Source organism: Barbus barbus, assembly GCF_936440315.1.
Source record: "Barbus barbus genome assembly, chromosome: 38".
NCBI classification, from domain to species: domain Eukaryota; kingdom Metazoa; phylum Chordata; class Actinopteri; order Cypriniformes; family Cyprinidae; genus Barbus; species Barbus barbus.
Window position 1 is genome coordinate 13,660,870 of NC_136716.1, and position 24,856 is coordinate 13,685,725.

The 24,856-nt window shown below is 39.4% G+C and overlaps 1 protein-coding gene across 1 annotated transcript; it reads left to right on the top strand.

The window, feature by feature from the left end:
• The first annotated feature begins 8,414 nt into the window (after positions 1–8,414).
• LOC306857626 (macrophage-capping protein-like) lies at positions 8,415–24,043 on the top strand. The gene is made up of 9 exons (XM_079397652.1): positions 8,415–8,923; positions 17,266–17,459; positions 19,299–19,453; positions 19,776–19,937; positions 20,381–20,530; positions 20,899–20,985; positions 21,166–21,298; positions 21,919–22,010; positions 22,228–24,043. The coding sequence occupies exons 2-9, from the start codon at positions 17,267–17,269 to the stop codon at positions 22,291–22,293; spliced, it is 1,038 nt and encodes a 345-aa protein (XP_079253778.1). The 5' UTR covers positions 8,415–8,923; position 17,266; the 3' UTR covers positions 22,294–24,043.
• The last annotated feature ends 813 nt before the right edge of the window (positions 24,044–24,856 follow it).

Here is a 24,856-nt window from a genome sequence, read left to right on the forward strand (position 1 = left end):
GAGCTACAAAGAGACCCGAGGACAACCTGAGGTCTGTTTGACATAACCCTTCCTGCCCGAAGGGGGGAAAAAGTAAATATTAAACAGATAACACCCGTGCCTGCAAGGCAGGAACGTCCAAACTGTAGAATCTAATAAAGGTAGACGGCGACGACCAGCCGGCAGCCGCACAAATCTCCCCAATAGAGATTCCACTGGACCAGGTCTAGGAGGAGGCCATTCCTCTGGTGGAATGGGCCCTCACACCTATAGGGCATTGCACGCCCGCTGAGGCCTAAGCCAGAGCGATAGCATCTACTATACAGTGCGATAGTCTTTGCTTTGTGACCAGCAGCCATTTAGAGCGTCCTCCATAGCACACAAAGAGCTGCTCTGTTTGTCTAAAAGACTTAGAACGCTCAAAGTACACTCGTAGTGTCCAGACTGGGCACAACAAGTTAGGTTCCTGTTCACCATCCGCAACGGGGATGGGTAGGGAGATAACCTGGGCTTTAAACGGAGTTGAGAGCACCTTCGGTAAATAGCCGCTGCACGGCTGAAGAACGACTTGAAGTCATTGGGTCCAAACTCAAGGCAGGAAACACTGACAGACAGGGCTTGCAAATTACTTGCTTGACAGACGCTAGGGTCAAAAGCAGAGCGGTTTTGAGAGTCATGACTAGGGCTGTCACGATATTAGATTTTTTCATATCATGGTTATTGTGGCCATAAGAATTCCCAATATCGATATATCGCGATATCTATAGAAACCTTGGTGGGGTGGAAATATCAGTCAAATAATTTTTTACTTTGTTTATTGAGTTTTTCTTTTTCACCCAACGAACATAAGGATAATGATAAACGCAGGGCTGTCTTTCTCTATGTTTACAAACACAACTTGTGATTTTAATAATGCATTAGTAAATGCTGAAATGAACATGAACTAAGATTAATAAATGCTGTGGAAGTATTGTTGATTCTTATTTCATGTTAACTAATGTAATTAACTAATGTTAACTAATAAACCTTATAGTAAAGTTTTGCCATATTAACATCTAAACTGATACTTTAACCTGTTAACTTGCGTACCCGTATTTCAAGATCTAAAGTTGCACCGGCGCCACTGAAGTCATGCAGTAAGAGTTTAATGTAGCAATGTGGTCGCTCAGTTTTTCAAGATCAGTTTTATTCGTGTAACTGTTAACAGATTTGAACAAAGGAATAAAGTGTTACTACACACAGGCACTATTGATTGCAAATACAAAAATAGGACGAGTAAAGAAAACGCGGTACTTATTAAAATAATCAGCCTTTACTTAAATATATGAACACAGAAAACCTCTGTTAACAGGTTAATCTAACATTTCCCATTCTATGACAAGTAAAATAATGTCAATTTACTGAGCACGGCTCTTCTCGAGTAGCTGTGAGCAATGCGTCTTTTTCTTGTTTGAAAGGTGTCAGGGTTAAGGCGCAATACTGCCACCTGGAGGTCAACCAGATACTGGCGCTGGAGTATTTACATGTGGTGTTATCAGTCCTGTTCATTTTAAATATTGAGGTTATTGCCAATACTGGTATATCGTCACACACTAAATTAACACGATATCGATAATTGTTGCTTTGAATATCACGGTTATCGTCAATACCGGTATATCGGGACACCCCTAGTCATGACCCTTAAGCCAGCTGTTGAAGCCCCGTTAAGGGCCCCCGGGACTATGGACAAGTCCCAAGTTGGCATAGTCTTAGGGCGAGGAGGATTCAACCGCCTAGCACCTCTAAGGAACTTAATGACCAAGTCAATTCTGCCAATAGTCCGGCCAGCCTCGAGAGAATGATTCGCTGCGATGGCTGCCACATAGACCTTGAGCGTGGAAGGGGTGCGCCCCTTATCCAGCAGCTCTTGCAGAAGGGTTAGCACATGGGACACGTCACATGAAACCGGATCCTGGTTATGTTCTGAACACCAGTCACTGAAGACTGACCACTTGAGGGTGTAGAGCCGTTGTGTAGATGGAGCTCTAGCCTCTTAAATTCTATTAGTGACTCTCGCTAGGAGTTGACTAGACTCCCGTCGAGCGGCCAGACATGAAGGCTCCACAGTTCCGGCTGGGGATGCCAAATCTTGGCCTGCGCTTGCGAGAGAAGATCTCTCCTCAGTGGTATTGACCACGGTGCTGCAGACAGTAGCTGGATCATCTCTGGGAACCAGACTTGGTTCCTCCAGAGGGGGGCCACGAGGAGGAGAGAGCATTTTGTTTCCCTGATTCGCTTGATAACCTGAGGTAGCAGGGCGATCGGAGGGAAGGCATATAGATGGGTGTTGAGCCAATCTTGGGCCAGAGCATCCCGCTGCTTTGAAAAATAAGTTGGGCAGTGACAGATGTCTCCGGTGGCGAAGAGGTCAACCTCTGCCTTGCCGAAAACTGACCAAATCATCTGAACAGTCTGGGGATGTAGATTCCATTCCCCTGGAGCTACATTGTTCCTAGACAACATATCCGCTCCTTGGTTCAGTCTGCCTGGCACATGAACTGCTCGTAGTGAGAGGAGTTCTTTCTGTGCCCAAAGCAGGAAACGTCGAGTCATCCTGTGAAGGGGACATGACCTGAGGCCGCCTTGGTGGTTGATGTAGGCCACCACCGTTGTGTTGTCCGACCGGACTAGGACGAGATGCCCTTTTAAGGCTGGCAGGGAAGTCTTTAGGGCCAGACAAACAGCCATCATTTTGAGGCAGTTGATATGCAGGCACCGCTTGTGGGTCGACCAGGAGCCGCACGCCGGGTTGCCTTCGTACAGAGCACCCCAGCCTGAGCTGGAAGCATCTGTTGTGATCACCTTCCTTCTGGAGGTCGTCCCCAACTGTATGCCTGATTAAAACAGGCAAGGAGTTGTCCAAGGGGCCACAGCTTTGAGGCAGCGATGGGTTACCTTGATATAAGTGCAGCCCAGGCACCAGGCGTGGGACGAAACTTGGGCTTTTAACCAATATTGAAGGGGCAGCATGTGTAGTAGGCCCAAGGGAATAACTGAGGAGGCGGCAGCCATGATTTCGAGGCAGTTGCTATGCAAGCGTCGCTCATGGGTCGACCAGGAGCCGTACGCTGGGTTGTCCTCGTACAGAATGCCACAGCCTGAGCTGGAGGCAGCCATGAGGCCGAGCATCCTCTGAAATGCTTTGAGGGGAGGTAAAGCCCCCAGCTTGAAAGACGCCACCGCTCGCTGGATAGTCAGGGAGCATTCCGGTGTTATCCAACCTCGCATTTCAAGCCCAAACGCTCTAGGTGGTTGAGCAACAACGACCTGCGAGCGATCAATTGCCGTTCTGAGTCGGCTAGCATTAGCCAGTCGTCGAGGTAGTTCAGTATGCGCATTCCCATCTGTCTCAGAGGGGAAAGAGTACCGAAGTGTGAATAATACCTCTGAAGCGAGGTGACCTGCGAGCGAGCTGGAGCGAGAAACCTCGTTCCATGGATTTTTTAGAATCCAGCTTGACACGCCGGGGATGGCTTTCCAAGCCAAAAGCCAGACGGCAAGCGGTTACTTTCCTACTAATGGCAGTTCGCGGCACAGGGCAGGGAACTGTCATTCGCAGTGTGAGGAGAGGAGAATTGCTCTAGCGGGTCCACTATCACAGTGGTAGTTTTCTTGGGTGCGCACTGAATGAGAAGGACGTGCCCAGCTTGAATAGAATTTCCATCCGATCAGTGTTGAACGGAGTGATGGAGAGAGAGCGTGAACTTACTTCGATGAAGTTCCAGCCTCAGCGAGAACTTATCCTTTCCTTTTCCTCTCAAAAGTTTACTTCGCTAGACTCAGTGCTCTCTCAGTGCAAGCAGCCAGCCACTGTGAGCGTAACGTCAGAGTGGGTGTGGTCCAGATGCGTCTAATCTGAAGCCGTCAGTATTCTCTTTTAATCCGCCTAAAAGATCAAACCGCTCATAGATGAGGGGTGTTGATGTTCCTCACGTGTAAACACACCGGCAGATCAAAGTGCTGCGCGCATCCGCCTTTAAGGATAAAACTGCTTGTGCAACAAGGGGTTAATCCTCACATGTAAAACACACTGGTGGATCAAAGCGCTGAGGGGAAAGTGGGTCTCGCAGGAGCTATGCCGGCGTGTGACCTCTCAAGCCCGGTTGCTCAGCCCAGTGACTTCACTGTTTCATCCTCCAAGGTAGCTGGGAGGGGAGAATGTGAGAACGGGAGGGGCAGGGCTGCCTTCATCGAAGAAGGCAAGCCGCGAGCGTAGCAGAGCGAGACGCACACTCTCACGATCTGTCTCAGCAAGTGCAGCCTCAGCGTGGGCGTTACCTAGGCAAGTGGCGCATTCAAATCCAAGGCTGTCAGCAATGTGAAATCACTAGTGACAGCCCTTACTCCGATCCGCCTAGAAGGACAGAGCCACTCGATGTAAGTGAAGGGCGCTGATCCTCATGTATAAAACATGCGAGAGTACGGGGCCATCTTCATTGAAGAAGGGGATCCGTGAGCGATGCAGGGACAAATTTGCGCTTTTGTCTGTGAAAGCGCGCAGTGAGCGCAGCCTCAGCGACGCACACACAAATGCGAAGCTGTCAGCAATCTGATCCGCCTAGAGAGATTGAGCCGCTCGATGTAAGAGGGGTGCTAATCTCACTTGTAAAACACACACCGGCGGATAAAGGTGTTGGGGGAGAATGAGTACACGGGCTCTTGCCGGCGTGGGATCATTCAAACCCGGTTGCTCAGCTCCGTGACTGCACCGTTCCTTTCTCTGAGCTCGCTGAGAGAGGAGAAACGGGAGAGCGGGGCTGCCTCATTTAAAGTGATTCGCGAGAGTAGCGGGACCATCTTCATTGAAGAAGGGGATCCGTGAGTGATGCAGGGACAAACTCGCGCACACAAATGCGAAGCTGTCAGCGATCTGATCCGCCTTCTCGCTTCTTCCACTGCCGGGGGCTTTTTTCTACAGCGGCGTGCTGCAGGCTGTACTTCTGCTTCGGCTTCTTAATTGCAGAGTCAGCGAAGAGATGGTCTCGTCGCTGAAGGAGAAGATTCTGATGAAATGGCGTGCTGGGCCGACTCCTGTAGCAGTCGGCTCCGCCCCTTCTGGCGGGCTCGAGCACCATTGGTTTGTGCAGCTACACAAACGTTAACAAATCAGGCTTCAGTAACAGAGTAAATAGGAGTTTCCCATAAGCAGTTGTCAAAATGACGACGCAACGGGAGTTACCTTTTGATAGGGAAACTATGGTTAGTGTGGAAAAACATGTTTAATTTTTAAATTTTATTTTTTACCATGGTTTACCTATAGTAACCAGTTAATTTTTGTAAGGGATATTTTCATGTTATTTTATATATTTTTATTTTACGAAGTGTATTTGTTATATGTCTGGTTTTCTGTTTCCTCTGTGACCTAGTTTTCCCCATTCTGTTTAATTAGTCATTCAGTTCACCTGTTGTCTTAATTATCTCATTAGTCTCCTTTGTTTGGTTCATGCTTTATAAGTCCTCAGTTCTCCCTTAGTCTTCGTCCGTTCTCGTCTATGTAAAGTTGATATTCTTGCCTGTCTTTTGGATTTACTTATTAAAATACCTTTTATTTGATCTCCATCGTCTTCCTGTAATTGTGCCTCATCAGCCCGTGACAGAAGAACGGACCAATACAATTTTATTTTTATTTTTTTTTCCCACTCCCTGTCACCATGGATAATTCCAATGTTGCCCTGCTATGCCTGGAGCAGAGGGACTGCTCCTGAGAGACTCACACCAGGGATTTTTTGGAATTGGCGTGCCTTACGCACTATCCAGCCCACTCCAGACGGAGAGCCTGAGCCTGGCCTCTGGATTTTCATCTGGCTCCTCCAGCTCCTGGCTTCCCCTTGGCTCCTCCCACCCTCCACACCCCCATGGACTTATTTTTGGGACTCTTTTTGTTTCAGCCCCCCTCTTGCTCTACGTCCTCGTCCAGAGCCCCCACCCTCCCTCCTCAGTTTGAATGTTACGGCGCAGGGTCGCGCCTTTCCAGGAGGGGGCGAACTGTTATATGTCTGGTTTTCTGTTTCCCCTGTGAGCTAGTTTTCCCCATTCTGTTTAATTAGTCATTCAGTTCACCTGTTGTCTTAATTATCTCATTAGTCTCCTTTGTTTGGTGCTTGATGCTTTATAAGTCCTCAGTTCTTCCTTAGTTTTCGTCCGTTCTCGTCTATGTCAAGTTGATATTTTTGCCTGTCTTTTGGATTTACTTATTAAAATACCTTTTTATTTGATCTCCATCGTCTTCCTGTAATTGTGCCTCATCAGTCCGTGACAGTATTTGTGAAAATGATTAGGCTATACGTTTAGCACACACCACATAATGCTGTGCATTTCAAGGCTCTTCCGTAGACCTTTCAAATTACATAGGTCATTCTTCAATTGGGGTGGCAAATGAGAGGCAGAATTTGTATAAATTCTAATCAAATATATTGTTATGTATTTAAAATTAGTCTAAAATGCTATATCCATTAAAATGAAAGCTTAAGAACATTTTGATTTTTAAATAATTTCAATCAAATACTGGTGACACAGTCACTTATGTCTATGTCATTTTGAAGTAACACCACAGACGTAATAATATCACCACAGACTTTATATTACAAGTTACTATAGGTTACTATAGGATTTTAGAAAAGTCTGGATTTAGGCTGATTTGTCTGTGGTTTTACTGTCTTTTCTGGTAACACCACAGACAAATCAGCCTAAATCCAAACTTTTCTAAAATTGAGGCTGCCGTCATGATGATTTCAAGATCAGGGGACATTGTGGAAATATTAATAAGTTCAAATTTAAAAAAAAAATATCTCAGATCTGCAAGTTATCAACATAACACCACAGACACTAATAAAGTGCGTCACATGAAATTGCCAGAAATTTAGCTAACTTTAAGAAAATTAATAAGAAAGAATGTACTCCCCACGCACCCCTCAGATCAACCAGCACCTGCAGTGACCTTTACACACAGGAAGAAGTCCAAATAGAATCCTCCTTTTTCTTAAAGAGGCTACATCCATTGTTGTAACACCCCAGACATAAATTTGAGGGACACAAATTTTCTTAAATATAACAAAATATGTATTTTTTAAAACAATTTAATAAAATTGTACGTTAAATAAAATCTATATTCACAATATAACCACTTTATTTGTGTTAAAAATGTTATATTGTTGCAATTACATTCCATGATACTTCTCTGAAGTATAGGGGAACATCCATATTTTGTTACAAATGCAAGCTCTAAAACTCAATTAAATATATATACAGAATACAAAAATACAAACATTTTATGATTTATTGGTATTTAAAGTTTATTTCAACTGTTGTAAAGTAGAGGGCCACCACAAATGAAGAATATGAAGAACCTATATGTTTAGTCAATGTTAAAATTATTTTTAATATATCAATTAAAAAAGTATGGCAGGCTTTTACTCTAGTCTTTATCACTTTATTAAAATTAAGCAAAATAAAACGACAAATGTTTACTTTCCCAAGCTGTCAAGTATAGGCTTGTAATCTCTTACCTGGAGACTCAATCAGGTAACAAAAAGTGTCGGGAAACGACACCTCTAGCCATTCCGTTGGGTCGTTTGACCAGTCACAGATACCGTACGGACAGTCTGACCCAATACAACGTACCTTGCTCTGTCGAGCAGCAGAAAGGATTTTATGTAGACCATTCTGGGTCAACACCATGCTTTTCCAATGAGGGGGAAAGGATTGTTTTCCCCCACGCCGACTCCGCCCACACAGCTGTGACGCGACACTGACCAAGTCCTAGAATACAGTTAGAATGCCCTTATAATTCCAGCAATGAAACAAAAAATACCCATGTATGAGTCCATGACAGACCTAAACCAGCCAAGGTGCCAGCACAAAAACACATTCAGCAAAGTATTGTTTAATTATCAATATTGACCAAAATTCCTCTATTTCAGGCCCCAGAATGGGGAAAAAACTGTTAAATTAGCCACAGGACCCCCTAATCCTGTGGGGGCCACCATATTGAAGCGTATGGACCACACCATCCCCCCTGAAAGTTTTTTACAATTTGACCACTGTGTAGCACAATGTCGTACTGAAATTAATTGGTAAACTGCAAGTTGTTGTTCAACTTGTGCAAGTTCATTTGGTATCACGTGACTCAATGGGCTGTGTGTTTACGATGAACTTCTGTTTTACAGTCTGTCAAACATATAGAAAGAGTGTTTTCCTTATACGCCACTTAATTTCGTATGTTTAATTATCAAATTTCCCATTTTGAATTTCTAAAAGATGATGTGCAATTTGTATATTTCTTCACATAGACATGCCTCTTGTTCCAAGGTACTTGAGCCAGTTACAGGCATTTTACACCTCACAGGTTCTTGTTTTTAATAAACCACTGAAACCACAATCCAGCCCCTGGATTTCCTGTGCTCTTTTGAATGTCTGCACGAACGCAGTCAGTCAGCCATTAAGTGTGCACGCGTAGCTGCATTTTTTTAAGTAGACATAACTTTTAGCTATGACTATGGCTTACTTATAACATTCATTTGTTTTGTTTTCATGGGCAAACCCTGACATTATCATGAATGCTTTGTGACTGACTGGGTGTGACTCTTGTATATGTTACAAGAGAAACCCGTCTGGCTAAATGTGATTTTTAGATATTTTCATCTCCTTCAATCCACACAGTCCAGGTCTTCCTGCAGTCAAATCAGATCATGCTTTTGTTGAACTATTAACAAATCCAAGAATGTCACTCTCTGTGCCTTTGCCTTTTTTTCTCATTTTTTGGCATCTGTTTGTTTAGGCGGGGGTGTATTCAAGAGGGCTGGGCCAGAAGTAATGCAGGAAGTGATTTTGTACATTTTCTCTCTACAAATTCTCTTCCTTTCTTTCTCGAAATTCTACACGGTTCTCCAACTTCAACAGCAGCAAGGTAAGCTTAAATCTGCTCAGAAACTCACAAATTATACATGCATAACCCTAAAAAACCAAGCTGTGCCAAAACTGTTCTGCCACATTCATTTTAGAGCAAAGGAACTTAAAGCAGAGAGAACTTTAAGCAAGAGAGACACTCCCAAAGCTCCACACCTTAGTCCTTAGGCTCACATCTAGCTTATTTCTAAAAGTAAATGTGCACTCGAGGTGATAGATTTGAAAACATTTTTGCTGCTCATTGACACTCATTGACAAGTTAGTCAAATATTTTGCACATCATGATCTTGACTTGAATTTTTAAAATAGGGAACTTAGCATCTAAAATGAAATACAATTACAGAAATAGTTTGTCTTTTCTTGTACACTAAATGTACTCCATTGAGTGACTGTTATTGGATTACACTTTGCTTACAGTTAGTTCTTCCTAAGAAATCATTTAAATTTGAATTGATCATGATTTTTATGGCTCCACCTTTGTCTCTTGCAATTTATCTGTACACAATCTACTTGCATGTCTTTGGGTAAAGAAAAATATAGGTTATATAACAGATTATGTATCAGTTTGCCTTATCAACCTCTCTATCTGTTTTTCATCTCACTCTTCTTATTTCACTGCTTTATCTTCATTTGTTTTCTCTATGTTATGTAATAATGCTGTGATAATTTAAATATGCTACACTGACCGATCATTTGCATTTGTTTTATTTATTTATTTAGTCATTTAGCAGACGCTTTTATCCAAAGCGACTTACAAATGAGGACATAAGAAGCAATCAAAACCAACAAAAGAGCAACAACGTGCAAGTGCTATTACAAGTCTTGGTTAGCCTATCGCAGTACAGATAATTATTATTATTATTATTATTAATTTTATTTTATTTTTTTACATAAAAAGACATATAGATAAAATAAAATTAGAATAGAGAGTGCTAGAGTTAGAGGGTCAAGTAAAGATGGAACAGATGAGTTTTTAGCCGTTTCTTGAAGATGGGTAAGGATTCAGCTACTCGGATTGAATTGGGCAGGTCATTCCACCAGATGGGAACAGTTAATGAAAAAGTTAGTGAAAGTGTTTTTGTGTGTCTTTGGGATGGTACAATAATGCGTCGTTCACTTGAAGAACGCAAGCTTCTTGAGGGCACATACGTCTGAAGTAATGAATTTAGGTAAAGGGGTGCAGAGCCAGTGGTGGTTCTGTAGGCAAACATTAATGCCTTGAATTTAATGCGAGCAGCTATTGGTAGCCAGTACAAATTGATGAACAGAGGCATGACGTGCGTTCTTTTCGGCTCATTAAAGATTAATCTTGCAGTGGCATTTTGGATTAATTGTAGAGGTTTAATAGAATTGGCTGGAAGGCCTGCCAAGAGAGCATTGCAATAGTCAAGTCTGGACAGAACAAGAGCCTGAACAAGGAGTTGTGTTGCATGTTCTGAGAGAAAGGGCCTGATTTTGTAACTTAAATGCCACCAGGCCTACATTTTATTAATAATTATTGTGTTAAAATGGAAAAAAAGTATAGAATTCCAGCTAATTAGCTGGGTGAGCCACAAAAAATGTTCTAAAAAATTAATAAATCATAATTAAAAACAAAATTATAAATAACTGTCTTGACTTGGTAATAGTTTTGCGTATGGTTCTACTATTGATTCATAATTTCTGGAAACCATAATTTTTGGTCTACATTAACTGGTCATTTGCATATGTTTTGTAATTTATGAGCCAGTAGGCCAAGCTCCTATTAGCATATCAACAATCATTACAGAGATTTTAATTCAAAGAAAAGTATAGATTTTCAGCTAATCAATATGATGAGCCACAAAAAATGGTGTCAAAACTGTCTTGACTTGGTAATAGTTTTGTGTATGGTTCTACCACTGGTTCAGAGCTTCTGAAATTTCCAACTTTTTGTCTTAAAAAACAAAATCCATGTTTTACCATGTTTCCTCCATCAACTCCCTCTGATGAGTGGAGGAAAGATGGATGGTGCCTTGCAGTAATTATCACGCTAGTGTTTAGCGTTTGTCAGGCAACCCGACTCCCCTTGCTGTGGGGCGTCCTCGGCAGGGCCGCTCGGATTATTCCCCCGTGTCCAGTTACTGGACACATATAAGCTAACCAGGCCAGGTAAACTCACACACACACACTGGAACAGGCAGAATGGAGTCGGACTCAGAAAGCATGCCGGAGCAGGCCGAAGGAGTTTTACAGTTAAGTGGACAAGTGTGTTTCTTAGTTTCGAGTGCACTTATCAAGGGAGACTATGAGCTTCTGTTGCCATCACTGTCTTTACATTATGCGCATGGGCCCTCATTCAGCTATCCTGCGCTGTACCTGTATGATTATCATGATTTCATGCTGTTCTGTAGCAGATAGCATACTACTGTTTTCAGTGCAGTCCCAATATTGGTGATCACTGTTAAAAATCTAAAATGGATTTTTTTTTTTTTTACAATCTATGTATACACAATTTAATACATAGAGAGAACTACAAGTGAAACATTTATAGGCTGAATTAGACTCGAAGTGTAACACTGAAGCTTGATGCATCACGCCTAGCTCACAATAGCGACACGCAGTCAACTAATGGTGTGGCAGAGGGGGCAGCGTTGTTTTTTTTATTGACCAATGAGACAATGGGAGGAGTGTTTAAAAAGATGTCTGAAAACAGTTTAATGATTATTTCACTTTCTTTTATGTATAAGCACTTTGAATTACCACTGTGTATGAAATGTGCTATATAAATAAACTTGCCTTGCCTTGCCTTTCCTTACCCTGCGTTCCATTTGGAAGGGCTCATCCCTATGCCCTAATCCCTTCAAAGGGTTTACCCTCTGGAGTGAGAGCTTCGAAGGGTTGAAGGGTGTAGGGGACCAAACAACTGTTTCTTGAAGTGCCCTTCTGCGTCATTATACGGAGGCGCCGTCATCATGCAAAGAATCAGTGCAAAGGATCATGGGGGCCCAAAGTTTCCATCAGTTGTACCTTTCGAAATCCTTCATTCCGAAGGGCTCTTTGAATTGGCTAATTCTGAGCACTTCGGTTTGGAACGACACTTCAATATGGCGGCCATGATTGTTTTCACTCTGAAGTGTCCTTCGGAGGGCTATATATACTGTTTGCAACGCACCGCTAGTGTCTGAACACGCATACCTTTCTACTATAGTAAATGAAAAGCAGTGTTAAATTAGTATGCCCAATTTAGGCCAAAAAGGCCAAAGTGCGCATTTAATGGACAACTTTGCACTGGCGTCTGGATTGCATCTGTACTGCACACACACATTATATAACATTTTTTAAAAGTCACAATGTAGTTACACCTAAATCATAGTACATACTCTGAAGCAGCGTCCAAATTTGCATACTGTCTGAATAGGTACTACATTTGTAAAGAACTTCGCCATTGTTAAAAAGTATGTTCTATGAATGTGTGTAGTATGAATGAAATCCGGCCGTACTACATCCATCATGTTGTCATTGCCATGTTACGTATGGGTGTCAGCTTCACTGCTATTCACAAATCTTCTACTGTGGCCTCATGGGATTGTAAAGTCTCCATTTGATACCCATCTTATTTTTCCTGTAAGAGTGGGCGTGGCCATTTGTAAATTTTATGGCTCTGGCTTCTGGTCTCCTTCACATCCAGCTATTTTTAGCTGGACAAAACAGTTCATTTTGCTGCTTGTATATAGCAAATTGGTGTGTCTTATCATGTTATTTTAATGTATTATCTTAATTACGAACACACTGGTTTGTAGTGAAAACAATTTTACTGTTTACTACACATTGTTATACTTCTCCTTATTTCCCTATAGCGGCTAATGAACTGGAAGTCTCGCCCTTAGGCTTACTTCCATATTGAAGAATGGCCCTGTCCCAAATGGCATACTTCATGTGCACTTACTGCCTTGCGGACTTACAATGGCCGCCACATGTGCGTGTCCATTAAGTCCATGAGACCGTAGGTTGTCCCATTCGTTATTTTAGCTTTTAGAAGCGTCGCTCGCAAATGCCCCATTTGCCAGTAGCCCCTCACTGCAGAACAAAGATCCAGGGGGCGGGGTTGGCTCCACATCTAGGGGGTGGATATTGGTAGGTTTAGGGGTGGAGATTGGTAGGTTTAGGGATCAGGGGGTGGAGACGGGTAGGTTTAGGTATATGTAAGGTGGGAGGAGTTAGATCTAGATCAAACCACGCCCCCTGGATCTTGTGTTCTGCAGTGAGGACCATCTCCCATTTGCGGCTGCTATGCGCCCTCCTCCATGCGCACTTATGCCGAGCCTGCACTGAGGTGAGCTCTGCAGCAGACTTCTACCCGACAGTCAAAGCGGCATTACGTCACAAAAGTGTGGACACAGAGGAAACTGCGAGGGTTTAGGGTGCGATACGGGACAGGGCTATGCACTTCAGAAATCTCATCGGAAGTAGTAAATCATCATGGTACTTTTCACCTGCCATTTTTCACGTACTTGTTAATGGACATATGCAGACAGGGAGACAGTATGTTATTTTTCATAGAATATTACTTTTGAAATTCCACTTGGTGGTACTAGTGCAGAAATTACACACATCGCTGAATGTTTAATTTTCCTATTTTATATCACATAGTATTTTATTTTATATTTTTTTCTAGTGGTTATGATTTGAGTTAATTACATTGATTCTGAATAGTAATAACCACAGAAAGGGATCATTAGGTCCATCTCTGTAATTGAATGATTGTTGCATTCTGTTTCAAATCAGACAGTAAAGCAGGCCCTAGTCATTCCTTTTGGAGATTTTGTGTGCGTGTGTCAGCTTGCATGTTCTTTGCCCTGTGGTTTTGCATGACTCACTAGTTTTTTTTTTTTACCACTTTGAGACACTTTCATATCTGCTTTTCAGGAGAAGCCAGAATGAATTCCTGTTTTACACCTTGCTGTACTGTGAGGGTGGGGTGTTAAAGTGCTCACTGTTTGATCAGTGAGGTCAAGACAACATCATTGTTTGTTCATGACATGGAGGGCACATATAACTTCTGTCTAATCAGATTAATAGCTAAATGTATGGCTCTCAAATGAACAAGTTAATATCTGCTCTACCACACTTTATCATATGATTATTTTGAAAAGGTTTTGATGACGTTTTATGACTGAAACTGTCTATCTCGCTTCTTTTTTCTCATTACATCATCTATCTTTAGAAATGACAATTGCTAACTGACAAGTGGATTTAAATATAGCATATCTGGTAAATTCTTGAAACTGATCATAAAATTTGTATCATAAAGTGATGAACTAGGAGAAGCCAAAGCTGAATCATAACATTTATGAGGTGGTAGTTCTCTGATAGTGCTTCCTTGTAGTTTATGAGACACCATGCCCGAATGATGAGTAAACAGAAAATGTAGCACCGAATGAACAGATAAAGAGGGAGGAGTTGCATCTTTTAATTCTGTCATAGCTATTTGTGTTCACAACCGTAACTATGTGAGAATATATTTTGGCATTGTGAAACTGGACGTGTCTGGCTTTCTCTATGGCATGACTTTGAGTGACATGAGATAACATGGGCCTCTGAGGCCTCTTCTTTACATGAGAGTGAAGTAATGCAGCTCTGTTCTAGAGCGCCTCTCAGTGTCAGACCATCACAAGAAGAGCCTAATTAGACTGATTGATTTGTTGGTACCATGACAATTTATTTGCAAAGTAAATATTTATGTTGTAAATCCACATGCCTGTCAAAGATGATATGCTATCTAATATCACCAATGATTGATTTAGTTTGGTTTCTGTTCTAATTTAAACATTTGATAAGATTATAAGCTTAGCAGAACCTTAATATTGATAAGTGAGCAATAACACTGAATTAAGCCAATTTTATTTGTACATCCTTATTGTCTTGAGTGTTTCTCTGGCAGCAGTATGCTGGACTCTACATATGTTTTCATGCGTGCTGCCATTACACTGTGGTGTCTAAACAAACAGATTTCCAGAATCCAGATCATGTGTTTTGGCAGTCAAGTTACTGACAGGTCAAAGAACCAATCAGATAACAACAGTCTTTATCTGATTGCTCTGTTGGCAAATTAGTGAAAGGAGTTACAATGAGCTACAATGGAGTAGCCATCCGCCCTGAAGCCAAATGACTAGTAGTTGTTTTTTTGTTTTTTAACACAGTAATACTGTAAAACAGTGATGAAAAACAAACTGTACTGTGATTAGCTAAGACTAGCTTCTTAGTAAAAAATAAATAAATTAAATTAAAATTAAAAAATTAAAAGGAGAGAAAATAATTAAAAATAAAAAAATTACAAGAGAGAAAAAAACAAACTGTCAGTCATGTGTTGTGTGTGTCATGTGTTTCCCTCTTGTGTCCATATTTGGTTTGTTTCCTGTTCTTATCCTGTGTATTTATAGTCCTGTCTGTTCAGTTAGTTGTCGTCTGGTCTACTCGTTACTCCCTGGTGTTTCTGTGTGTCAGCTCTGCCTTGCCTTGCCTTGTTTGGATTTATTAAAGACTGTTATTTTGAGTTTATCCTCGTCTCCGTGTTCCTCGTTCTTCCCCGATGTGTTTTTTTTTTTTAAATATATACAAAAAAGAGAGAGAGAGAGAACAAAAACACATACAACAGTGTAGGAATAAAATTATGCATCATCAATGGTGCAAATGACAAAAATGGAAAAAAAAAATAAATTGCCTCATTAACTCCTGGGGACTTAGTCGCCCGGAGCGTGTGAATCCAAAAAGTCTCTCGTTGTAGAAGCTGTTTCTGTCTATTTCTAGAACGAGGGATAGATTCAATTCCACTCACTTTAAGGGAATTCTCAGCGACATGACCCACCTCATTATAATGCTTCGCCATTGGATACAACATTTTTCACACGAATAGTATATTTGTGTTCAGCCACTCTTAAACGCAATTTCCTCTTTGTTTGACCTTCATAAAAATGTCCATACTCCCATTTTAGCCTATAGACTACATACGAGGAATTGTAATTGATAAAAGACTTAATTTGATATATTTTCCCAGAGGACACATCTGTAAAACTATTAGTTCTCACCATATTATCACAATGTTTACACCGCCCACATCTAAAATTTCCTGCTAAAGAGCCCAACCACATTATCTTTTCAGGGGCAGGAAGATAGCTGCGTACTACCTTATTTCTTATAGTTGGTGAATGTCTATAACTGACCATTGGTTTTTCTCGAAAATATGTTGTATCCAATGGCGAGGCATTATAATGAGGTGGGTCATGTCACTGAGAGTTCCCTTAAAGTGATTGAAATTAAACTATCCCTTGTTCTATGAGAGGTGGAAATAGCTTTTACAACGAAATACTTTTTTTGGATTCACACGCTCCGGGCGACTGAGTCCCCAGGAGTTAATGAAGAAATTGATTTTTTACCATTTTTGTAATTTGCACCATTGATGTATAATTTTATTCCTACACTGTTGTATGTGTGTGGTCACTCTCTTGTATTTTTTATTTTGTTTTCTCTCTCTCTCACTCTCTTGTATTTTATTTTATTTTTAATGTTTTGTTTGTTTTTGGTTTTTTTCTCTCTCTCTATTGTAATTTTGTATTTTATTTTTTAATTATTTTCTCTCCTTTGAATTTTTTTCATTTTATTTTATTTATTTCTTTTGTTGTACTAAGAAGCTAGTCTTAGCCACACCCACATATTACCCAGCTGTTTTTGATGATTCATTAGTTAACATTGGTTTAAGAATACCTGTTTGAGCAATTGATGTGTATCCTGAAGAAGGCTGTTTTTGCCGGAACGCATAGATCTACTTTTAACCATTTTGTAATGATTTAAACCCGGTACATTAAAGGCTTTTTTTTAATCTTACCATGTGAGTGCCTTGGAAGTATTTTGTCTATATAATTAGATTTTTTTACCTCCACCATAAGGACAGTGTGTAGCACTCTGCTTCTGTTTTTTGTAAAAATAATCATTTTATTTCTAAGATGAGGCCTGAAAGCTACTCACATGTATCATTATATGCCAGAAGTATGCTAGTTTTATGCTTTTCCAGTGTCTATCCTTCAAGATGACCAGTGTAAACTAACCTTTTTACTTTGCGAGTCGTGTTTTAGTTTCTTAACACTCCTGAATCCACTCATTAATGTACTCATCACTGGAGTACTCTAGGAGCAGAGCTGGGAAACACAGGCCATTGTATCAGCTTTCAAAACATATTTAAAGGGGGAGAAAATTAATCTTTTTATTAATTTACTGAAATTAGATGTACAGTTTGCTGACTGTATTTTTATTTTTTTGGGTTGACTTTTTTTATCTGTCATTCTTTTTTGATCCTCCCTTTCTCACCGTTTTTCTGTTTCTCTGCAGAATGCTCCCATTCCAAGCCGCTCCAGGACAGTTTGGTGATGAGATCAGGCAGCCAGGACTGAGATGTTGGCGAGTGGAGAAGATGAAGGCTGTTCCTCTGGCCCAAGCTGAGGTGGGGGCTTTCTTCAATGGTGACTCCTACCTTGTGCTGGAGAACCGGGGTGACCAGGGAGCAGACCTCCACATGTGGATCGGTGAGATGATAGTGGCTGATTTTCTCTTTTGGTTCACTTTGTCACTTCCTGTGCTGTCTGAAAGACACAGGATAGACACTTTCAGTATGTAGGGTGACGTTATAATATCTTATGGCCAGTAGAGTTCTGTAACTAAATCTGATTTTATTTTTTGATGATGAAAATTATTGTTTTAAAGGGACACAAGCACCTCAACATTTATCATTTATTTCCTTAAAGATTTATTTTCTTATGATTTATATACAGTGCCTTCCATAAGTATTGGAAAAGTAAAGACAAAATTGCTCTGTTGGCTGTGGAGTCAAGACATTTGCAAATATGATTAAAAGATGAATACGAGACAAAACTACAGATTGTCACATTTTATTATTAGCCGTTTCAACACATACATGTTTTACCAAATAAAAGAACAGCACTTTTAGAGTTCATCTCACTCATTGATGTGAGCATAAGTATTGGGGCAGTTGAACATAAGGCAGATATAAAAGATTAAAAGCTATTATTTAGCTGCAGATCCCTTGCGCACAATCACAGCAGTGAGTCTGTGACTCTTGGTCTCATCCTTTGAAATGCTTTTCCCAGCCTCTAATGCAGCCATTTCCAATTGTTGCTTGTTTTGGGGAGTTTCTGCCTTTACTCTCCTCTTCAGCTGGTGAAATTCATGTTCGATCGGATTTAAATCTGGAGATTGACTTGGGCAATCTAAGACTTTCCATTTCTTTGCCCTTATAAATTCCTTGACTGAACTGGCAGGGTGTTTTGGGTCATTGTCCTGATGCAATATGAAGTACTTCCCAATTAATCTGTTGGCATTTTCTTGAATATTGGTAGGCAAGATGGTTTTGTACCCTTCCAAATTCATTCTGCTACTGTCGTCATACATTAAGTCATCAGTAAAGTTGAGAGGGCCTGTTCCAGAGGCAGCCATGCATGCCCATGCCATGACACCACCTCCATCATGCTTTACAGATGAGGCTGTATGCTTGGGATCATTGCAGTTCCCTTTTTTCTCCACATTTTTGCTTTCCTGTCACTTAGATGTCTCATCGGTCCATAAACACAGTTCCAAAACTCTTCTGGCTCACCTTGGTGCTTTTTTGCAAACTCTTTACGTCTTTTTAAAATTTGTATTTTAAAAGATACTGTAATTATTTTTCAGAAATCAAACCCTCCAAATGTGCCATCTTAAGAAAATATTAAATTTCTCTTTGAAATTGTATGGTAGGGTCTGATGTTAGAACTTTATAGTAAGTGCTATTTTGTAACTGACAAAAGACTGTTGTAAGGCACTTCCATAACGTACTGAAAACTTCTAAACATTTAGGAAGGGGCAAAACCTCACCACTCTAAAGGAGAGGGTGGTGCTTGGTTGAACAAGACAAGAGCATTACTGTGAAACAGAATGCAACACAATAATCATTCTAAATCGATTATCTTTTCATCATAATTGTTGAAAGCCAAATTCATGACTGAAAATTAAGTTTGGTTAGACACCCAGTCCTACCACAAAGTGCTATTAATTTATGTCAAACGGCTCTCAGCGTCTGGTTTATCAGACAAAAAAACTGTTGCTCAAAGTCTGTTGTGCAGATAGAGGAAGTGGTTGCATTGATGGCATCTCACAAAGGGCAGAATTGTGCAAAATTGTGGTAGTGTTAACATGCACAGCATTTCCAGGGGCAACCATGCTGTCAGAATGATTTAGCTGTTATGCCTAATTGCCTTCACTTATCTGTTTTCGCTGACTTTTTATTGGCATGTAAAAGTTTGTAAATTCCATATTATGTTGAAAAGACTGGATATATATTCATGTTCAGTCTTCTTCTTTCTCCTTGTTAGGAGAGAAATCGTCTCGTGATGAGCAGGTAGCTTGTGCCATGTTGGCTACACAGCTGGATAACTTCCTGGGTGGAGATCCGGTCCAGCACAGGCAAGTTCAAGGCTATGAGTCCCCAGAGTTCATGAACCTCTTTCCCCGAGGTGTCAGCTATAAGGTGAGATGTGAGATCACGTGAACACACAACCACACAGGAAAAATTGAATAAAGCTGCCAATGGGGTGGTACCCTAAAGTAAAAAAGCTATGTTTGTTACCTTATTTACCCTTAAAAGGTGCATATTACTGTCTTAAATGTAAACCTAAAGTGTACATAATATGTACCATTTAAAAGGGTACCGCCCCAATGACAGTCTCTAAAAGTGCACATGTATACATACAGACTTTATATAAAAATAAACTGATCGTTACAGTTATACTGTATGCATAATTAAATCAGAGTGCCTTTCTTTGCATAGTCACGCTCTTTTGTTTCTGCAGGAGGGAGGTGTGGAGTCTGGCTTTAGAAAATCACAGTCTGGATCTGGACCCGTTCAGAGGTTATACCAAATCAAAGGGAAGCGTAACATCAGAGCCAAAGAAGTGGATTTGAGCTGGCAGAGCTTTAACAAAGGAGACTGCTTTATACTTGACCTGGGCGAGGTGTGTGTATTTGTGTCTATATGTCTCTGTATGGACAGTTTGATTCAAAAATCTTGGGGTCAGTAAGGTTTTTTTTTAAAGAAATTACTTTAATTCAGCAAGATTGCATTAAACTGATCAAAAGTGACAGTAAAGACACTTGTAAAATGTTTCTATTTTAAATAAATACTGATCTTTAGAATTTTCTATTCATCAGTGTCCTAAAAAACTGAGTAGTGTTTTCAACATTGATGATGATAATTAGTTGATGATCATGTTTCTTGAGCACCAAATCAGGATATTAAAATGATTTCTGAAGTAATATTTTACGATCTTAATGTTTTTACTATATAAGAACGTATTTGGATGCTGGAACCACACAAGAATGCTTTACATTGTACAACAAAATGTCAAACCATGTAGCATTTATTTGAAATGAACATCTAAATGTTTTTATTCTGCAGATGATTGTGTCGTGGATAGGATCTCAGGCAAACATCTTTGAGAAGCAGAAGGTGAGAGAGATTGCCAGTCTGATCAGAGACACAGACAGACACGGCAAAGCCCAGATCACTAACATCAATGAGGGAGAGGAGACCCAGGAAATGCTACAGGTAAAAAAAAAAGCCAAAACACCTATTGCTGAACTCTGAATCCAATCCCTGGTTGATAAGTCTGACATCTCCTGTCACAGTTTGCTTGCTTTTGGTACACTAACAAAAAAAGTCACGTTTTTTAACCTCTATCGCCATACCAAAATCTCAGGCCCAACAGTGAATCATCTTTTCTGAAACATTAAAATATTGGTGGCTGGAGACTGTAGAGTTTTTAAAAATCTCAGCTTAAACGTATGCTATAAATATATAACGCTCATAAAGGCTGTTGAAATGAAGTAGAGGTTTAGAAGCAGTGTCATCAGAAAGTGTTTTTTTTGCTCTCAAATTAAAGCAAAAAATCCTCTTTCTTCTGTTACAATAAAAAGGTACTTGGTCCAATGCCAGAGCTGAAAGAAAGCACTCCAGAGGAGGACAGCCAAGCAGATGCATCCAATTCTGCCTCCCTCTACAAGGTACCACAGCTAGCATGTATATATTAATCTAAATTGTGGAGGATTACATGTGTATTTTGATATTAGGTATCTCACCCATACCTATTATGCACATCCATTTATCTGATCCAAAATTCCTTACATACCTTGTCATTCCATTTCATGTGTATCCAATATGGAAAAATGGTCAATTCTTCATAGGTTTCAGATGCAACGGGGTCGATGAAGTTGACCAAGGTGTCGGAGAAAAGTCCATTTGCCAAGGACTTGCTGGCACGTGATGACTGCTTTATCCTGGACAATGGGGCCAATGGAAAAATCTTTGTTTGGAAAGGTAAGATAAATTGTGTGTGTGTATCATAATAACTTAGAATGCAGCTAAAATAATTTAGTTTGGCCTGTATGTGTATCTTTTAATACCTTTTATTCAGCAAGGATGCGTTCGATTGATTAAAAGTGACACAGTAAAGACTCAGTGCTGTTCATTGTTACAAAATAAATGCTGTTCTTTTGAACTTTATCAAAGAATCCCTCACAAATGTATCACAGTTTAAAAAAAACAACTAAATAAATAAAATAAAAAAGCAGCGCAACTGTTTTCAACGTTGATAATACTACTACTAATAATATTACTAAGTTTCTTGAGCATCAAATCAGAATATTAGAATGATTTCTGAAGAATCATATGACACTGAAGACTATAATGGCTGCTGAAAATGTAGCTTTGCAATCACAGAAACAAAACAGGTATTTTAAATTGTAGTAATATTTGACAATATTACTGCTTTCACTGTATTTTGATCAAATAAATGCAGCCTTAGTGACCATAAGAGCCTTCTTTCAAAAAACAAACAAACAAAAACTTACCAGTCCTAAACTCTGGAATGTAGTGAATTCATACACACAATTTCATGGAAATATTTCATTGAAAATAAGTTGTTAAAACATTGTCAGGAAGTGGAGCCAATGCAGAAGAGAAGAGGGCTGCTCTGAAAATGGCAGATGACTTCATCCAGCAAATGAATTACCCCAAGATGAAAACACAGGTCAGCTAATGTTGTTGTGTTTGGCTTAGTTCAGCAGCTCAAACAAACAGATTTTAACTTCTGGTTGGTTATGCAAGTTATGTACACATGCGTATTCTATGTTCATTGTCTTTGTTCAGTCTTTTGAGGCATTATGCAAAAGAATTAAAAATCTTGACTTTATAACATGACCCCTCACCCAGAAATCTATGATCTATAATTGATTTTTGTCTTAAAGGTGGAGATTTTACCACAGGGCAGAGAGACCGTTATCTTCAAACAGTTCTTCCAAAACTGGAATTAAACCGCATTTCACTGCATGATCGGAGAATAAACTGCACTCAACCAGCTGTCAAAAGACTGTAACTTACTTCAAAAAGATCACAGAGATGTTACATTATATACAAATGTACAGTTTTATTAAATAAGATCAGCTTTTGTTCATGGAGGGTTGCAGTAATAATGCATATGAGTGAGAGAGGCTTTACTATTTGTCTGTTACCATATTTTTATGATTTTAAAAGGGGTTTATATTGATAAATACAAATTTTGACGAATTTGTAATTATTTCCTCCTAACTTTATTTAGAAATTAAAACTATGTTGCAACCATGATAACCACAAACCCTGAGTAGATACCACTTCTGCTTAAAAACAGAATGATGCTACTAACATTTTTTTTTTTTTACTCATTTTGTGTATGTAATTGGAGCATGGCAATAAAAAAGCATATGCAAAAATTGCTCTGGTTCTGGTATTATTTAATGCCCTGGAATTCCCCTTTAGACAGGTAAGATAAGATGACACGGAAGTTACGCCGGTTAAGGGTCATGTGCAGTCTATCAGGGCATATTACCATATATGAACTCATGTTACGAGAATTCTGACCTTACCAACTTCAGGTTTATTTCTTTGTAAATTCCTCTGCTATGAGGTCTTTTTATTATGATTTTTATGTGTGAACTATAAAGTTTTGTTTATTCTTTTGGTTTTGCTTCATATATCTGAACTTTGGATAGATGGAGGAATAACATTTATCTCATGGCTTCAGAAAATGTTCACCTACATTTCTCATTAATCAATGTTAGTGTGTTTTACCGTTAGGGTGTGATATTATTCAGAATGTGATAAGCAGGGTGGGAAAATTTCAGAATTTAAGGATACTCCCCCCTTACAGTTAATAAATCACAGGGCTCGCAAAATATATGTCCTGTTGCTATTGTGTTTTCCAGTCAGCCTACCAAAATGCGTCCCCGTCCTGACAACTATCTTGAATAGTGATCTAAAATTCCTTCCTTGATTCACATTGTTCACTCGCTTCTAGGGGTAAACTGTGTTGTAGTTGATCATTTGCATGTTTTTTAGTCTTGTCAATTTAAACATGCAAGCGTTTAAACCGTTCAAGCGCATGAAGAGACGAAAGTGCAATTCGGATGCACGCATTTTATCACTGAGGTGCTGTGCTAATGTATTTTTACAGATGTCCACGTGCTAAAAAATTACCCTTTTTTTGTGTGAAAGATTCATGAATTAAAAGGTGGAAAATGTCCATTACCATCTCATGCTTATGTCATTTGAGGGTGTAAAAATAGGATAAAGTTCATGCCATCAGCTGAAGCTGTATCTTGAGCAGGTAATCAACATTTCCCCGAAAAGGTCAAACATGTGATTTACACAGCATGCCATTATCATTATCCTATATTTTTGGGCTGTGATTATATAGCCTAGATACGTGCTAGTAAACAAACAACGATGATACATTATTGAAATCGACTGTCATGAAATGCATGAACTTCTGGTTAATTTCTGAGATTTAGTAATATTTCAGTCCTCCACTTTTTAAAGTCATGGTTCACCAAAATGAAGTGTTAATATACTTTGATATGCCCCTTATAATGACTAAAATGATTGTTGTATTTTAATCATTTTTAGCATAAAATAACGTCTTATAAGCATTTTGCCACGTTCCTGAGTTTGTACTTATACATTTTGGCAATAATGTAAGCATTTATTTGTGTTCCTTTCTTGTGAAAAAAATGCCTAAAATGTAAAAAAAATAAAAAAAGCAAGATATTTAATAAAAAAACAGACTTTAAAGTTATGTCCCCCTGTCTGAATTCAACCCCGTCCATTCTGCGCCCATAATAGACTCCACCCATATATGACATAATTTACCAGAAATGACATAATTCAGGTCTCTTAAATAGACTATATTAATGTGATTTTTTTTTTTTTTTTTTTTTTTTTTCAACATTTTATTTGAATCCTTAAGTATACAATGTACTTTTCTTTATTGTTGCTACATGGTCTACATGAGGAGCAGTGGAAAAACCACAACCCTGTCAAACTTACCCTTGTCACAAATATATGTATTTTTCATTGTTACAGGGTTGTAAACTTGTGACAGCATTGAGTTATTTGATTCATTTATTACATTTTATTAAAAAAATAGTCATGGTTTAAGTACACAAACCAAAATCATGTCCTTAAACACATGACAAACATAAACACACACAATTTGTCAAATTTTTAACTTGAGTCTCATAAAAATGTGAAAATTATGATAAATGTGACTTTTTTGTCATTACATTTTATAAAGGAGGCACGAGCAGTAAGTAGGTGTTTCTGTGTAAAATCCATTTTAAACCAATCCCATTTAGTCTATTACAGGGTTGAGAATAAATGGTGTCAAAATCAGAAAAACACTGAAAATAATAAAATGTCTTTAATGCTTGAGGTGGGAAAATATGTTTTTTTTAGAGTTTTGATATGTGCCAAATGATTTAGAAAATGAATCATATGTAGTTGAAAAAAATATATATTCCAAATTGAAATGTTACTGAATCCCAAGAATGACCCTTCTTTTAT

Coding starts and splice junctions, on each gene's coding strand:
- LOC306857626 (XM_079397652.1), top strand. CDS start 17,267: ATGCTCCCATTCCAAGCCGCTCCAGGACAGTTTGGTGATGAGATCAGG. Junction 17,460..19,298: donor AGACCTCCACATGTGGATCG/GTGAGATGATAG, acceptor TCTCCTTGTTAG/GAGAGAAATCGTCTCGTGAT. Junction 22,011..22,227: donor ACCCCAAGATGAAAACACAG/GTCAGCTAATGT, acceptor TTTGTCTTAAAG/GTGGAGATTTTACCACAGGG.